The sequence below is a fragment of the Odocoileus virginianus genome, chromosome 16 (genome assembly GCF_023699985.2).
Source record: "Odocoileus virginianus isolate 20LAN1187 ecotype Illinois chromosome 16, Ovbor_1.2, whole genome shotgun sequence".
Classification (NCBI taxonomy): domain Eukaryota; kingdom Metazoa; phylum Chordata; class Mammalia; order Artiodactyla; family Cervidae; genus Odocoileus; species Odocoileus virginianus.
In genome coordinates, this window is record NC_069689.1 from 7,218,507 (window position 1) to 7,236,347 (window position 17,841).

General features: G+C 65.8%; 1 protein-coding gene across 7 annotated transcripts in view; it reads right to left on the reverse strand.

The window, feature by feature from the left end:
• The window catches only part of MTA1 (metastasis associated 1), a 33,113-nt gene extending 16,831 nt beyond the window's left edge, over window positions 1-16,282 (reverse strand). The window contains exons 1-3 of one of the 7 annotated variants that reach the window (XM_070477693.1): window positions 16,082-16,282; window positions 4,039-4,106; window positions 460-553 (exon numbers count right to left, since the gene is read on the reverse strand). In XM_070477693.1, the coding sequence (XP_070333794.1) occupies window positions 460-553; window positions 4,039-4,106; window positions 16,082-16,109 (190 nt within the window). In that variant the 5' untranslated portion in view covers window positions 16,110-16,282. The remainder of the gene's footprint in view (window positions 1-459; window positions 554-4,038; window positions 4,107-16,081) is intronic. The other 6 variants (XM_070477695.1, XM_070477694.1, XM_070477690.1 and 3 more) reach the window with 6 other exon arrangements.
• Window positions 16,283-17,841: the final 1,559 nt, after the last annotated feature.

A 17,841-nucleotide genomic window follows, 5' to 3' on the forward strand; every position in this document is an offset into this window, starting at 1 on the left:
CAGGGCGAACAGGCCCGGCCCACTAACCCTGTGCCCCCAGGACCCGGGTCCTCTGCTCAGCACCCGGAGGCCACAGGCAGTACCGGGCCAGTGGGCACAGGCTCTCGGGGGGCCCAGGGGACCTGAACCCCACCCTGCCCCGCTGGTCACAGCACTGGACAGAGGCTTGTGCCACGAGAACGCTGTTGATAAACAGCGCACACGCATGCATGCGGGCCAGAGCCCACAGCTGGGGCCCGCCCCCACCGGAGGCAGGACCAGGCCAGCAAACGACCGGCTGCTCCCTTACGACCAGCCCGGCACCCACCCTGCGTGGCCTGCCCCAGGCCTGTGACCCCTACACTGTGCAAGGGACGGTCCACCCGAGGACATGGACAGCACCCCCGCCCCCAGCTGAAGGCCCCGGAACGGGAGCAGCGGGCCCTCCGGGGGCCAGGGCGGCACGGGCAGCGGACTCACTGGCGTGCTTGTCGGCCAGGGCGATGAGGCTGCTGGAGATGTCGCGGCGCCGGTAGAAGCACACCACCTTGGCCTCCACGTTCCCACTGGCCGTCTGCAACAGCAAGGCGGGCTCTGAGCGCCCTCGCAGGGGTGTCCCCATGCAGGACCTCGGGCAGTAGGAGGGGCCATGCACGCGGAGCCCACGCCCACAGCTAAGGGATGGGGCGCCCCGGCCGGGGCAGGGGGGGGACGCACAGCAGACCTAAACCCACCCGCACCCCTGCATGCGGGCACCAGACGGGCACGACTGAGGACGGGGTGTTGGTCCTTGCCACCCCATGAACAGAGCCCGAGCCTTGAGGGACGCGGGTGTCCGGGCAGGAACGGCTGCCGTGGCCAGGACAATCAGGCTGCCAAGGCCCACGAGGCGCCGACCAAGCGGCAGCTGGGACGCAGCGAAACCAGAGATGCTCACCTCACACGAAGGAGGCTTTTTTTTTTAAACTAACAAACGTTTACAACGTTTTCAACAATAATACAAGGACTGTATCACAATCTTACTCTTCACAGAATTTAAAATATGGCAGCATTTGTCACATTAGACTAAACTGTCTTTATACAAACCATTTAACTTCTAGTTATTCAACTCCATTAGACCAGGAATCTTTCAAGACACAGTCTTAGGAAGTTTTACATTAACTGTTACTGCCTCTGCTGCTTTACGAGGTCACCACAAGGACTTCGGAGAGCACACAGCCTTCCTCCGGCCTACGAGGGATGTGACGGGAACCAAGATGTCTCCAGGGAAAACTAAGGTTCAGAATGTTTGCAGGTGGTGTGCCCGTCCTGAGTGTGCGAGCACGGCCCGTCGGGACGCTGTCTGCAGGACTCGGGCATCCCGAGTTTTGCGAGCTGCGCTTCCCAGACCAAAAAGCCACCCCTAGAAACAGTCTGGAGGTCATCCGCTGAGCTGGGAAGGAGGGGCCTTTGACAGACAGAGACGATCCGGCACCTCAACAGGACAGAGCCAAGAGGACAACCATGGAGCACCCGGGCTCAAGTCTTCAGGGCCCCGTTGCCAAAGTGCCCCCGGGGAGCTGGCAGGTCACAGCGTGCCCCCCAGCTTCACACCAGCTGTGTGCACCGCAGGCTGGGGGGCCCTGCCCAGGAGCAGGTGCCCTGCGGGGTCTTCCACCAAGGACAACAGCATGGCGCAGGGCACGTCCTGTCGGGCTCGGCGGCACCTACTTGTCCTCCTTGCTGGGCTTCGCGGAGATTCCCACACCCACGCTCCGACCTCACTCTGAAACCTGCCTCCTAATTCCCAGGGGGGAGCCCGCCGGTCCTCTGTGGCCCCTCCTGTCCAACCCCCACACCCCTGTCCCGAGGGTCTGCCCCCTCTACCCCCACAGCAGGCCTTTCCCTGTCCTTTCAAAACTGAGTCTTCTCCAGCGGCGTAGACACTTAACTCTCCAAGAAAGCAAGGCAGATGCAATAAAACCCAAACTTCTAAGGAGAAAACACAACAATCCCTTTGCAAGCTCATGAAAGCCCCGAGTCCCGGGAGGGCCAGGGGAGGGGGTGGCAGGCGCAGCTCAAGGAGGGTTTGCAGGGTCAGGGCTTCGCAGGAGGCAGAGGGGAAGGGGCGGCCCTGTAGAGACACAGACCCCAACCCACGGGACGACAGCAGCTGCGCTTTTCTTAAAGAAAGCTCACTGTCCACTTGCTCTCCTTTATGGAGAAGCTGTAAAGTGTGGGGACAATCCTGCCTGCCACATGCCCCACTTCCCTCCCACCCGTCACAGTTCACTCCAGCGTCTGCTCCACCTGCCGGGACCCCGCACCACCCCAGGCCGCTCCAGGGGGATGGCATGGAGACGGGTCAGCAGCCTGCAGGGCGCCCTTCCATTGGGGCATCCGCTGTCCTGGGGCTGGACGGGCCTGCAGCTCTGGGAGGAAGGCCGTGGGGGCAGGTGGGGTGGGGGAGCGCTTCCCCGGTCACTTCTCCGCCTGTCCCTCCGTGAGACCCCTGTCCTTCTGACCCCTGCTGGCTGGCCGCTGGGCCTCTAGAGAAGCCTCCCCTTGGCTGATTTCTCTCTCTGTGATCTCATCCCAGTTTCCGCGATACCTTCCAGGGGTTGCTTCTCACCAAGTCTCCTGGCCCCACCAACCGCAGCAGCTGCCGTGCCCCTGAGGGCGCCTGGTGCGCCTGGCCTGTCTCCCTCGTCAGCTGCGCCTGCATCAGCCCTGTCCCCAGTCGTCGTGACAAGCCTCAGGAGGAAGCTACCCTTACATCTTCCCGCCCACCAGGCCTCTGGCCAAGAGTAGGCATTTCCCTGGGACAGCGGCTCAGGTCTGACCCCAGAGATCACCCTTCTCCAACTCCCCATGTGCTCAAGGCTGCTGGGGTCCCGGCCACTGTTGGGGAGAGCCCTCTGGCTAACCAGTCTGCAGCCCCTGCCTGAGCCGCACTTGCCTGGGCTGCGACCGCCTCTCCAGCCGGGACCGAGCCCCATGCCCCACGGCGGGGAGGCGGGCAGGGCATGGAGCTGAGGACCAGCCACCCCGTGGCAGACGGCTGTGCGCCCTGGCTCCTGGGAGCAGCCTTCCCCCCACCTCACCCGCAGAGCCCCCGGGGTCCGCCTGCCTCGTGGCTGCGGAGGCCACAGCCGGAGAGAGGGCAGCACAGCTGCCCTGAGGCCCTGGCTGCGGCAGCCCCACCAGCCAAGGAGGTGCTGGGGGCAGAGACCTGGCCCCAAGCCACACCCCCAGCGTGGGCTGACCGCCTGCTCCCATCGCAGCAGCAGGCACACAGGTGCCCTCTCGCCCTCTGGCTCCAGCAGGCAGGGAGCAGGGTGCAGGGGGGGCACCCCGGGCCCAGGCGCCAAAAGTGAGGTTGCCCCACTGCACGTCCCGGCCAGACCCCAGCCCCGGCCTGAGGCCGTCCGGGAGAGCCGGCTCACTGCATCCAGGCTTGGGCTGGGACTCCGGGGGCCCCCGACCTCCCGCCCACGCCTTGTCCCGGCGAGTGTGGTCGTGGGGCTGGGGTGCAGCTGCGGCCAAGTCTGATCCTTGGGGGGGTGGGCGCCCTGACCTGCCTGGCGTGGCGGCCCCTCGCCTGCACGGGCGACCTGGCGCTTCCCGGAGAGCTGCTCCAGGGAGGGGGCTGCAGCCACCCCTGGGGAACCCGGGAGGGAGAAGCAGCAGGCCCGAGGGCCACGGACTGAGCCCCACGGTGGCCGAGGAGGCGGCGCACTCGGCGGGCCCCCCAGCGGCCCCGCCCGTGCGGCCATCCTGGCGGCCGGCAGGAGAGGTGGGGGGGGGGGGGGCTCGTGGGGCGGGGCGTTCTGCAGGGACAGGCCCCTCCCCCTCCTGGAGGCCGCGCCCACCGCAGCCCCGGGGGCTGGAATGGCTCAGGACACCGCCGGTGTGGGGCGGGCAGGGAGACGGGCAGGGGCGTCCTTCACTCTCACTCCTCGGTCAGGGGCGTCCGACGCACACCTTTTCTGCCCACCACATCCCCACCTCGGCCAGGCCAGCGGGGACCCCGAGGAATGGGCTCCAGGGAGGACGCCCGCAGGGACAGGCACACGCTACCTTGTTGAGCTCCTCGATCCTCCGGATCAGGTACGGGTTGCTGGAAGAGTTCTCGAAGTAGACGTAGTCTGCAGTGGGAGGGGTTGGGGGAGAGCAGGTCAGCTGTGCGGAGCCCCCCACCCACCCACGCGAGGGTCCTCGCAGTGGGGGGGGAGCACGTCAGCTGTGCGGAAACCCCCACCCACCCACCGGAGGGTCCTCGCAGTGGGGGGGGAGCATGTCAGCTGTGTGGAGTCCCCCACCCACTCACCCGAGGGTCCTCGCTGTGGGGGGGGGAGCATGTCAGCTGTGCGGAGTCCCCCACCCACCCACCCGAGGGTCCTCGCAGTGGGGGGGGGCATGTCAGCTGTGCGGAGTCCCCCACCCACCCACCCGAGGGTCCTCGCAGTGGGGGGGGGCATGTCAGCTGTGCGGAGTCCCCCACCCACCCACCCGAGGGTCCTCGCAGTGGGGGGGGGAGCATGTCAGCTGTGTGGAGTCCCCCACCCACCCACCCGAGGGTCCTCGCTGTGGTGGGGGGGCGGGGGGGGGGGGCGATAAGCTGAGGCAGAGTCGCTGCTCCAGGTGGGGGTCCACAGCCCACCCCCCTGGGACATCTTCACAGTGGGGGCGGCACCTGGGCCGGATGGGTGGGGCCCCCACAGACATCAGCACAGGGAGGGGCTGCCAGACCCCACCCCCACTCCCATGCACACCAGCCCTGGCCCTGGCAACCCACCACCTTCCCTGTAAAGACGCGCTGGACCGGGCCCTGGATTCCCACGGGGGCGGGAGGAGGCCCGGCACCCAGGGGAGTGGGATCCCAGGCCTCAGGTCAATGCAAACTCCCCTCACAGAAGTTCGTTTTCCTAAAGCCCCGGGGTGGGCGTAGGGAGGCCCGCAGTGGGAGCAGAGGGGCCTGCCCGGGGAAACCCAGGACAGCCACCAGACCACCGGCTGCCAGCCCAGCCGTGGGCCATCGCCAGCCCCGCAGGCACAGGCGCCTGCCTGCCCCGGCGGGACTCTGCTGAGGCTCACACGTGGCCCAGGTGACCCCTGACAGCACCCCAGAGGGGTCACAGGACGGGTGTGCCCGTCCGGGCTGACGGGCCAGGGCAGGCTGGCCGTGTGGTGGGCGGGCTTTATCACACATAGATTTACTCAGTAAAGCCGTTTTTACAAAGAGGCCTCAGATCAACCATCTAAGCTTTCACTCTAAGAAACCAGATAAAAAGCAAATTAAACCTGAAAGAATTGCTCCTACATGTCAGGAACTGGAAACAGCCCACCCACCCCCAGCGGAGGGACAGATGGGCGCCATGTGTCCGGGGAAGCGTCCAGCTCCCTGGATGGGGGGCCGGTGGAGGGGCAGGGGCCACACTCCGAGGGCCCTGCACTCCCAAGGGCAGGCTTCAAGGTGGGCACAGAGGTGGGACAGGAGAGGGGTGGGCCCAGCGGCCTGACCCTGAGCTGCCACGGGGGGTGGGGGGCTGCAGGGACACCCACAAAGGCCCTGAATTCAGAAGTCAACAGCTTCACAGAGACAGAAAGAAAAGAGAACCTGCCCCCACCACCAAATGCAGAGGGAAGACTGACCACAGCTCCACTCTCCCCCCGCAGCACTGGAGGAGAGGCCTGGGGCTCAGGAGGCCCGGACACCGCCACCGGCACTGCGGGGACCACAGCGTGGAGCCCCCCACCCCAGGGCGCAACCTCTGCATGGCCAGGCCGGCAGCCTGGATGAGGCCACATCCCCGGCTCGGGGGTCACAGCGGCGGAGTAAGGACGAAAAGCCGAAAAGCCGCACAGCCACCTCAGCCGACGACACGTGAACAGCTCCTGATAAAACTCAGACGCAGAGCAGGAGTCCAGGGAACATCCGCACCTGCTAGCAGGCTTCTCCAAAATCTACAGTGACGCCACCTTTTCTGATGGAGCCGGAGCCGGGACTGGGCGCCCGCCGTGCCCTGCTGCTCACCCACGGGACCCGGCTGGCTCCACAAGCAGAAAGAGCAAACACACGAGAGGCATGCAGCTTGGAAAGGAAGAGAGAGACATCTCTGTGCAGACAACGTGGCTGTCCACAGAGCAATTCCCAGTCGCCCGAACAGCTGCGGGCACTGAGAGGGCGGGGCCTGCTGGCGGGACCTCAGCCGCCCGCGGCCAGGCCAGGCCAGGCCGGCCTGCTCCAGAAACCCGCTTTCTCTGCTTAAAAGCAAGCAGCTCCCGGGGGAGGGTTTCGCGAGCTCACAGGATGCAAGTCCATCAGAAGCGCCACCTACAGGACCCCCCTGGCAGTCCAGTGGTTCAGGATCTGCCGGCCAACGCAGGGGACGCAGGGTCCACCCTCGGTCCGGGAGGACGGCACAGGCCTCGGAGCGACTAAGCCCGCAGGCCACGAGGACTGAGCCTGCGCTCTGCACCAGCCACACCGTGAGGCCATGAAGTGCATGGAGGAGCCCTGCTCGCCACAGCCAGAGGGCCCATGGGCGGCAGCCAAGGGTCAGCAAGTTAACAAATGAAAAAAACTAAGTACCACTCAATACTTCAGCACTGAGGTATCAATGTAACAATCTACGAATCCTTAAAGATCAAAAGTCCTGTGCGAAGATCTGTGTGCTGAAAGCTACAAAACACTAGTGAGAAAAACCAACAAAGTCTAAGTAAGTAGTAACGTATGAAGTATCATTAGAACACAGACCATCAACTTTTTCCGGCACAGAGCCTGACAGTAAAGACTGCAGGCCTCGAAGGACAGGAAGTGAAACCAAAGATACCACTTTAGGTTATTTATTTACAGGATACATTTCCACAAACATTTTGCCAATGAAATCTAAAATAAAATAATTGAATACACTTTTTGTGATAAAATACTGGTATACTAAGAAATTCTGTTGGGAGGGGCGCACAGTTCATTTAAGCAGGGCTCAAAGTTCATGTGCTTCATCATGAAAACCCAGGGCCATGCTCCTGTTAACACCGGCCCATGCATCTCTCCACACAGGAAGCACCCAGACACCAGTGTCCGTCTGCCAGCATGAAAGCTGAACCGAGTACATTCGTGTCAGACGTGCTGAGCTTCGTCTCTGACCTTTCCCTTCAGCGTCTGTGCAGCGAAGGGTCAGCCCGGCAGGCCCCAGGCCAGCCCTGGCTACATGACCAGCTGGGAGGGACACCCCGGATGCCGAGGTGCACGTGGTCACACCGTCTCCAACCCTGAAGAGACGGCGGGATCTGTAACCTTTCTCCTCTGCTGCTGTGGTCTGCTCTAAGGATTCTAAGCTGAGGCTCGAGTGCAGCTCTGCCGGGTTCTCAGAATCTGTCGGCAAAGCACCAAACCCACGGCCGGGCAGGGCCACAGCAGGGGACGCGCCTCAGAGGTGGGCAGCGGAGCAGCTTCTGAAACCTGGACACCTCCACCGCCCGGCACCGCAGCCTGAGCTCAGAAAACACACCCGCTGCAAATGTGGGTCCGAATGCGGGTCCCATATCTCACCTTCCGACAGGAGGAGCCTACACAGGGCAGCTGGTGATTCAGACATCGGCTGTCACCAAAACGAACGCACAGATTTGCAGTGAGTGCCGTTTTACGTCCTTTTCAGATGAATTCATAGAGGACCGTCACCAAAGGTGCAGCAAAGCTAACGTCCAAAAGCGTCCGCGTTTGAAATGGCTGAGAGCCATTCCTCTCGCTCTGGGCAGGGCAAGCCAAGAAATGCAGCCTCCGCTCGGGATACGATTCACAGACGGCTGAGTCCACGAGGCAGACGCGGTGCACGGCGGACACACAGGCTGGGTGAAGCGGGAGACTCCACGTTCTGCACAAAGCGCCTGCTGAGCAGCGGCCCGGCGTGTTCACACACTTTGCCCGGGTGTCCAGCCACGCCCCACTCTGTCGACCCATCCCCTCTAACAGCTCTGTCACCACCAGGGTTCTCCGGGGAAGCAGAGCCAATGGCAGGAAGAGGCACATGTGTGTGACACACGCGTGTGCGCGCGCACACACGGAGCGGCTTGTCCCACCAGCCGCTCGCGTGCATGTGGAGGCCGAGAGGTCAGACGGTCTGCTGTCTGCAAGCCGGGGGCCAGGACGGCTGGTGGTGAGGGTCGGCCCAAGTCTGCTGGCCTGAGACCCGGGGGCCCTTGAGCCGCCGAGGGCAGGAGGGGACGGACACACGGGTGAGAACAGGGGCTGGCCGCTGCCCTCGGCGCTGTGGGTGGGCAGGGAGGGCTCAGATCCAGCGCTGACCTGTCCCAAAGCACCCTGGCGGACACCCCCAGACAACGACCCCTGGCCGCCCTGAGCCCAACCGGGTGGACCCAGCGTCCCAGCAGAGCGGGCGTCCGCTGGCACCAGGCTCTTTTCCCAGCTTCTCTGAGTATCTTCGCTGTGCTTGCAGGCAGACGTCACAGAGCCAGGCTCCTGACCCCGGGGCTGTGGGCCCTCAGCCTGAGAAGCCGCCCGCCAGCATGCGGCAGGGACATCACAGCCAGGAACTGGCTTTTCCTGCCTGGCCAAGGTTCTGCGGAGACCCCTGTGTGTCGTCTTCATGGGCTTGTGAGGAGGATCAGCTGTGACAGGCCCTCTCTGAGCTGGAAGGTCCGCAGCTGTCCCCACGCACGCTGTCCCGGCGCACACGCTGTCCCGGCGCACACGCTGTCCCCGCGCGCACGCTGTCCCGGCGCGCACGCTGTCCCGGCGCGCACGCTGTCCCCGCACGCACGCTGTCCCCGCGCGCACGCTGTCCCCGCGCACGCTGTCCCCGCACACACACACCGCGAGGACCCGCCCGAGCCCAGCGCTCCACTCTCTGGGACACTGACATTACGACATGGGGGTGTGATCAGCGACAGCCCCGCGGGCGGGCGGGCAGGCAGGCACGCGGGCAGACGACCTCACCGTCCGCCGCTCGACTCCGTCAAAGCCCCACAGCAGCCCGAGGACGCGGCAAACACAGCCGCGCGGCTCGCTCCAACTCGACTTTATTTATAGGCACTGAGATTTGAATTTCATGGAATTTTCACTTGTCCTAAAGTATTCTTTTCATTTTTTTTCCCTCAACCATTTAAAAACGTAGGACCCATTCTCAGCTCGTGAGTCAGAGGAGAACAGTCAGCGGGCCACAGCTTGCCAGGCCCTGCAGGAGGGGCCAGTCCTGGAAGAGATGCCAGCCTTCCCCCAAACCGACATCAGCCACAGTTTCAACGTAATCCCAAGCAAAACTCCAGTTTTTTCTGTAGGAAAGTGAGTAAGACAATCCTACTTTACATGGGACATCCAAGACAGCAGAACAGATGAAATAATTTGGAAGCAGCTCAAAGTCAGGGACTTCCTGGCCGCCCACTGGTTAGCACGCAGCGCTGTCACTGCCCAGGGTTTGACCCCCACTGGGGGAACTCAGTCCTCGCGAGCTTCAAGTGCAGCTGAAAGGAAAAGGACGAGTCAGAGACGTCCCGCCTAGCCCAGGCCTGCTGTGAAGTTACAGGAACCCACACGGTGTGGGGGGCAAGCAGCTGTGACTGGACAGCCCCAGATCGGAGGTCAGAATGCTAGCAGGTGGAGACGGGTCACAGGACACTCACGCTCAAAGAGGAATAAGCTGCGGACCTTCGGCTCCACCACACACACAAGTGAGCTCAAAACATGTCGCACACTCACAAGTAAAGCCCGGAACTATAAACACTCCTCGAGAACACAGGACAAGATCTTTGTGATCTCAGGGTTGGCAGATTTTATACACAAAACATGTAAATTATAAAGGAGAAAATTTGCACAACGCATATCTAGTAAAGAACTAACATATACCGCATAAAACAAAGCCTCACGACTCAGCAGCAAGCTTCTTCCCAGTCTCAGAAACCAGGCAGAGGGCCCGTGCAGACACCTGTCCAGACACTAGGGGGCAAGTCAACAGGTGGAAAGATGCCTCACGCCTCGGTCCAGGGAGACTGGAGGCGCCCTGCTCGCCTGCCAGACCCTCGACAGAGCCGCTGGCCCGACGAGACCCAGCTGGCCAGGGTGTGGAGGGCCCGGGACTCTCACCACAACAAATGACACGCACAGCAGAGCGGAGCACGCAGTCACCAGAAGCTGGAAATGACTCTGCAGTGATGCGAACGTGCCCTTCAAACGTCATGCTGAAATCCCAACCCTGAAGCCAGCTATCTGGAGGCAGGACCTCTGGGAAGGGCTGACGGTGAGCTCCAGGAGTGGGGTTCGTCCTCTCAGAGACCCCCGGAGCTCCCTGCCAGGAAGTGGGCTCTCCTGAGACATCAGGTCTGCAGGGGGCAGCCTGGACCGCATCCAGGGACCTGCAGCCTCCAGAACTGCAAGAAGCTGCCTCTGCTGTTGACCAGCCTCCGGGCTGGGGCCTCCAGACCCGACGTCCCACAGCTGCTGAATCCACCACGACATGTCCATTCAACAGATCCGACTCTGCAGGCAGAGGAAGGCGCTCCCCACACCTGGGCGAGCCCTGGACACACTGTGTGACACCCTGTCGGGGGCGTCGGGAGCGATAGGGTCCCCTCGGGGCTGCGGGCCGGGCTGGGTGTGGCAGGCTGACCACAAAGCAAGAGAGAAACCGGCAGGTCATGCCAGCCATCTGACCGCCAGGCTCCCCCCCAGCCTGTTGAGACCACACACCTGTCCAAATCAAAGAGCTAAACAACAAAGGGTGCATAAAAGTGTACTTCGGCAGACGTAGCTTTCGACATTAAAAATCCCCTAGCCACAGTAATCGCGTTTCTGAAGTCACCACTAACGCTGAATTCTCCAGAGCTGACCCACTGGCCCAGGGCGAGGTCAGGGTCAGGGTCAGGGCCAGGGCTAGGGCCAGGGCCAGGGTCAGGCTCCTGCAGCCTCAGGCCAGGTTTCCTTCAGGGATCAGCACAGCACCTGCTCTCTGCGCCCGGCTCGGAGACTGACAGGTGCGTGCCTAGCTCATATCACACCACCGGCTCACGGCTGCAGCCTGCCGGCGCTGAGGAACCCTGGACGCACCTCAGGGCATCGCTGGGCCCACTGAAACACAAGAACCTCCAACGGCAGTCCTCAGGCGGGGGGACCGCTCACTCGCGGCTCCGCTGGTCAGCATTACCCTGAGGGATCCGCGGCCTTACAAACGCAAGCAGCCAGGAGCAACGTGGTGGGGGTGGGGGGAGGTACAAAGGGAGGCCCCCCCCACCCAGGAAGGCGGCGTGACCCCCGGAGGGCCGGGTCATCAGCACCTCAGGGACAGGATCCCACCAGCCCTGGGCCCGCAGACCCTGCGGGGGGACGTGCGGAGGCTCAGCCCGTGGAGCTGGAAGTCTGCGGGAGCCCGACCCCGACCCCCAGGCCCACCTCCACGCTCACTCGCCAAACCTCACAGGCCTGGGGCCCAGCACGCACACCCCGCTCGCGCCCTGTGCTGGCCACACCCTCTCTCTGGCCAGACCTCCCGTGCACACACCCCCTGGACGGAGGCCAGGCCCTGCCTGGAGGCCTCCCTCCAGAGGGCAGATGGACGGAGGATGGAGGTGACAGGTGACAGGGGGTTGGGCCGGGCACCAGGCCTGAGCTCAGACACCCCCAGCTCTCTCTGGATGAAGGAGCAGAACTGTTCCCACCTGGATCCCAGTAAAGGCCCTGCAGTGCTCACGCTGACCCACACACAGACCCGCAGGCCTGAGCTCACACAGTGCCCGCTAGAGCACGCCCCCCCCCCCCGCCACCCCCGGCGGCCCTGTGCCGACCCCGGTCCCCTCACACAGAATGAGGCCTCCCCCTCCCCAAGGGCCGCCCCACCTGTAGCCCAAGGAGCCGCCCCTGCCCGACATCCACGACAGACCCCTGGGAGCCCAGGGAGCCACCTGGACACCCACCATATGGATGGTGGGAGGCAGCAGGCCTGCCGCCCGGGGTGCCGGGCAGGGACTCCCCCCAGGCTCACTGCACCCCTCACCCCCACATCCAGCCGGGGGTAACCCAGAGGGACCCGGGCCTGTGACGGGCCAGCTGGGGGCAGGACCAGATGACGGACCTCCAAGGTGCTGGGAGTCGATCCTGCAACTTGAAGCGGGGGCGACGAGCAGAGCTGCTGCCAGGAGAGTTGTCTCCTCAGGCTGCCCACGATCATGGCCCGGAGGGGCCAGGGGGCTGCAGGGCCCTCCCCAGGCCCCACGCCCTGAAGTCACCCCGACAGCCCAGCGGGACACGGCGCCAGCAGCCTCCTCCGTCCACGCGGGGTCCCTGGAGACCCAGGGAAGCGGCCCTGCTGCCATCAGGCTCCAGCCCACCTGCTCCCCGAGGACAGATGGGCGGGGGTGCTGGGGGCGCAGAGGCACGAGGCAGAGGACAGCGCACAACACCAGACTCGAGAGAAGGCGGGCTGGCGAGTCGCAGGTGGGACCTGGACCAGGGCCTCAGGGCAGCCCCCAAATCCATACAGTGACCCCAACTTCTGCCCCAGAAGGGGGCCCTGTGCCAAACTCGACCAAGCCCCCCTCAGCCCTGGCAAGTCCAGCACCTACGCCCACACACCCAGGTGCCCAGCAAGGCCACCGCTGACCGGAGGGCTCCCGCCACCCGGACCGGCCCCAACCCAGGGCCTGCATCAGACATCCCTGAGCCACAGCTCCTCGCCAATTAACCCCAGGCTACAACCCCAGACTGCATTTTCCTCTCAGAGGAAAGTGAAGGCCCCAGAAGATCCCCAACAAGGGGGCAGGCTGCAGGGCATGTGTGCACATGTGCACGCGCGCGTGTGCGTGTGACAGTAGTCCACCCGCTTCTGGCCCAGAGCCCAAGGCTGCCACTCCCCTCGCCACAGTCCCCAGCCTGTCCCTGCTGCCCCCGAAGTGTGCGCAGCTTTCCCGATTGGCAACGTCTTACCTCGTAAAAAGGTAAACAACCAACCACAAAACCGTTTCCGACAAGAGGGCAGAATACAGACGAGAAAAGATCAGCAGGGGCGACAGGGACACCGTTAAGCTGCCCAGAGGGCGGGGGGTTCCTGTCACCTTTTAAAAGTCGAGCTATCCAGGAGGATAGGTGTTAACGCGGGACTACGAGCAAAAAAGGAGAGAAAACAGGGCAGACGGCCACAGCTGCCCCCCGCCCAGTGACCGAGGCGCCCGTGGCTCTGGGCTTCCATCTGTCCCGGAGCCTGACGGATCAGCTCTGCCTTCACGGAGAGGCAGAAGGAGGCATCTACGGCTCAGGGCCACCCTGGACGGGCACCCGCCACCCTCCTGCAGAGCACAGACCCCCCCCCCACCCCCGTGGCGGGGCACAGACCCTGACCCCGCCACCAGCATCCAGGCCTCGCTCCGCCACCCACCACCCAAGAGGCCTTCTGTCCAGGCCAGGCCACTTCCTGGGGAAGAACCAGGCCCGGTCCCTCCCAGGCTGACCCACTCCACCCAGCCGGTCAGTTGGCATGAAGCTGCGGCCGTGCCTTTGCCCCGCCCAGACGCCCTGGCAGGGCCTCGCGACAGCCTGCCAGGTAGGACGCAGGACACCCGGGAGAGGCTGGGCGCCGCGGACCACTTTCTAGTGTGTCCCGCCGTGCGGCATTTGGGACACACGGACGCTGAGACATGCTTTATCTGCAATGCAAACCTAACGGGCGTCCTGTACATTTTCGTGCTGGATCCAGCAGCTCTGGCGGAGCGTCCCGCGTGGAGATGGCTCCCCCGAGCTCTGTCCCTGCGGTGTGCTGAGGCCGGGCACCCTGCCTAGCGGGGCCCGGCCCCGGGGAGAGACGCACATCCGTCCGTCTGGGCCCTGAGAGGCCCTGACGGTGCCCCCCAACTCCAAGCCGGCGGCTCCTCGGGACAGGATGCCAACCTGCCGACACCCTGCCCACCCTGCCCACCGGCCCTGCGGACCCAGGGGACAGCGCCTCGGGATCCCGTCCAGAGGTGGGGGACAGAACAGCAGGGACCAACCTGGAGTCCAAGGGGAAGCGGCCCTCCAGCTCAGGCCCCGGGAGCGCCTCCGGGACCCGCAGGGGACACGGGGGTCTGAGGCACAGGAAGGCCTGAGTGCGGCCAGGCCCTGGCCGACTGCACAGACAGGAGGCCCGGAGCCCACACGTCGAAGGGGGGACGCGAGTGCAGGCTGCGGTGCCCACGGCCTGAGAGGGGCAGAGACAGCACACAGTGGGGGTCCCACCCTGAGTGGCAGGCAGCCGAGGTGCAGCAGGGGCCGGCAGAGTGCCCCCAGCCCCCCACTGCCTCCCTCTCCAGTCTCCATCCGGGAGCTGGGCACCTCCGTTCATTCATTTAGTCAACACCCCAACACGGCCCCAGGGCAGAAGCCTGGGAGGGCAGAGATGACCACACGTGCAGGGTGCTTCTGCCCAGGTAAACCTCAGGGGCACCAGGCAAGCCGGAAGGGTGGGCCAACTGGAGGGGTCTCACGCCGGGCAAGAAAGGGCCTGCACGCAGAAAAGTGGTCCGAGAGGACATGGTGCGCGAGGAGTGTCGACAGGGCAGGCGGGAGACCCGGGCGGGGGGCGGAGGCTGGGGGCGGCCGGCACGGAGGAGGCGAGTCAGTCCCGGGGGGCCCTCCTGCCGCCCTCCAGCTGACTGGCCCCTGCTTGGACAGGCAAGGGTGGGAAAGGAACAGGCCAGCCCACTCCCCACGTGTCCACCAAGGGCCCGTGCTACAGCGGACACGGGCCCCCATTCCCGCGACCACCTGTGAGCCAGAGAGGGCGGGGGAGGGCCTGACGGGCTGCTAGGTGTCCTGCCTACCCACTGCCCAGGTGGGGGTGTGCGCCCAAGGTCACGAGGCTGGCCTGGCCCTCGGGGTCAGCTGGCCAACAACAGAGCAGACCGTGCACAGAAGTGACTCGGACAGCGAGGCCAGGGCTGTTCTCAGGCCTGACACGCTCCACCAAAGCCAGGCAAGTGGGCCTCTCAGAACCTCACCTCCCTGTGAATTCACGGACCAGGTGGGAACCCCACGGAAAACCAGCAGTGCAGTCTCCTAGAGCCCCTCCCCACAAAGTGGGGAGGACCCAACACCAGGAGCTTCGTGGGACCCAAGGGGGGAAGGAATAGCCCAGGAGGGGAGCCCCCAGGGCCTCGGCCAGCTCAGCATCCCGAGCAGAGACCACCTGGCTCATCCACACCCCTGCAAAGCACCTCCCTGCCGCCCTGGGGAAACAGGAAGCAGCAAAAAGTTTGGGGTGTCTTGGAAGCACGCTTGCGGTGACCACAGGCTGCGAGGCCCTGGAGAGGGGATCCCCCAGGACACAGCCCCTAAGCATACTCCAGGCCCAAGCCCTCAGTGGCCCTGAGCTCCAGCGGGACGTGGTCCAACCACGGGCCCGCACCCCAGATCTGAGCCAGCCCCACACACCGTGGGCCCTCCTCACTCCTGCGCCCCAGAGCCCCCACCCCCCGGAGGGCAGCGAGGCCTCCCGCACCATGTGCTCGCTCTGCTGGGGGCGCAGGGCTCCGGCCAGACCCCCGCACAGAAGGGTGCTGGCGTCCCCCACAGCTCCTCACAGACCACATGCCGCCCCCAACAGGTGGGCACAGCGCCCCCTCCCCCCCAGCTCGGCCCCTGTCCCCGCTGGCTCCAGCGGGGCGGCCCCAGGGGCCCTTTCGGGCCGCGGTGAGCGTGGCCGGGCCGGGGTGGGGGTGGAGGGCAGGCAGCTCAGAGACGATGGAGTGGGGAGGAGACGGGGTGCGGTGCAGACGAGGGGTGCGGGCGGCCGGGGGGGGGGGAGGGATGGCCTGGCAGGCCGGCCTGCAGTGGGGGAGGGGCGGAGGCGGGGGAGGGGACCGGAGTGGGGGGCAGGGGGATAGGGACGAAGGGATGGGGGCGGGGGAGGGAAACGGGGGAGGGGGCGGGCGGGGACCGCGGCGCGGGGTGCAGAGCGGCCCCAGGGATGGCGAGGCCCGGGGCGGCGGTTTGGGACCGAGGCCGGCCAGGGGCAGAGACGGCGGGGCCGGGCCGGGGGCCGGGAGTCCAGGGGACCCGGGGCCCGCGGCGGGGGTCCGGGTGGGGCCCCGGCCGCGGCGCATAAAGGCGGCGGCGGCGGCGGCGGACAGGCGGCGGCCTTACCTCCGACCCTGTACATGTTGGCGGCCATGTCCGGCGGCGGCGGCGGGGGCCGCGGGCTGGGCCGGGCGGGCGCGGGGCTCGGCGCGGGCGGCCGGGAGGACGCGGCGCGGGCGCGGGCGCGGGCGCGGGGGCGGGCGGTTTAAAGGGGCCGCGCTGCTCCGCCGCCGCCGCCGCCGCCGAGGCCGCCGAGGCCGCGCAGGGACCGAGGCCGCGGGCGGGCGGGAGAGGAAGAGGAGGGGCCGCGCGAGGGAGGGGCCTGGGCGCCGCCGCGCCCCCCGCGGGGCCGTTTCCCGGGCGCCCCGCCCCGCGCCGCGCGCCCCCGGCCTCCGCCGCCCGCGCGCCCCGCGTCCCCGCTCCCGGCGCCTGGCCACCGCCGCCCGCTAGCCCCCTCTCCCCGCGCCCGGCCCCGGGGTCTTTGTCCCTGCCCCCCGGCCCCGCCTGGACGGCGGCGGGTCCCCATCCCACCTCCGCGCGGGCACCTCCTCCCTGGACTGCGGCCCGAGGAACCGGCCAAGGGACAGGGTAGCCGTGCCCAGAGGACCCTCTGGGAGGCCCCGCCCGGGAGCGGGGCAGGAGTGGGGGTCCAACGCGGATGGTGGGGGTGGGGGGCGGTGTTGGGGGCCTGGCAGGGGGTATGGGGGGCGGGCTGGCAGTCCCGTGCCCAGGACAGCGAGGTGGAAGGGCTGTGGGTGAGGCACCGGCCAGCCCTCCGCAGGCGCGGCAGAACCTGCCACACTGTGTGGGCTTAAGTCCGAGGATGGCGGTGGCCCGGGCGCTGCCCGCAGGGGAAAGTGGAGGCTGGAGGTGGCGGCCCGGGTGGCCGGGAGCGGGCCCAGTGGCGATTCTAGACCAGCCCGCTGCTCAGGGGGCCAGGGGAGGGAGGTGAGGGGCCCAGGGTAACTGCCCCATCTGCTTGGGGACATCCCTGTGGGACATGAGGGGACAGAGCCCAGGACAGGCCCCAGGCCCCGTACCTCGTGGAGACTGAGGGCAGCTAGAAGGCAGGAGCTCAGCCCTGGGGCCATTCAGGCAGGCCCCCCTAAGGGGAGGGGGCAGGAACGTCCCTCTCCCCACAGCCCGTCCTGACTCAGTGACCTGCGCCACCTCCTCTGGGCAGCGAAGCTGTACCCTGAAGTCTCCGTCCACCAGCACCCACCAAGTTGACCACAGTAAGAACCACGGATAAAGGCCCAGGCAGCAAAGAGCCCCACACTTTCCGCCTGTAAAGTGCCTGCTCCTGTCTCCCCGAGAGTGGCATCCACCTGCAGCACCACCAGCCCGCCACGGGGAGAAGCAACGAAGGGCGGAGGCTGTCTTCTCCCAGCCGGGGTGGGGGATGGGGGTGAGTGGCAGGCAGGGCTGCCTTTCCCCGGAAGTCTCAGGGAAGCTGCTGGAATTCCAGGTCTCCCCCTCCCAAAGCGGAGAGACATCTACTAAACCCCCGCTCCTCTGCTGGCTTCACACTGCTTTGCCCTCTCCGGACGAACAAGAAAGGGGGATTGCATGCAGGGCCCAGAGCTCACACCAGCTCAGTGGCATGGCAACAGACCACAGGCACCTTGCAGAAAAGACTTCGGAATTCTGCATTTAGTGGCAGAGCAAGTAGACGCTCAGGAAAGAGCCCGGAGGGCGTGCCACGTGGGACGCGGCAGCCATGTCCAAGACCACAAGGGCAGCAGAAAGAGTGGGGGGCGGGGGCGAGGGGCAATGGGAGTAGCCGACACAGGAGCCCCGTGATCCGAGGTCAGACGTTAGATGAC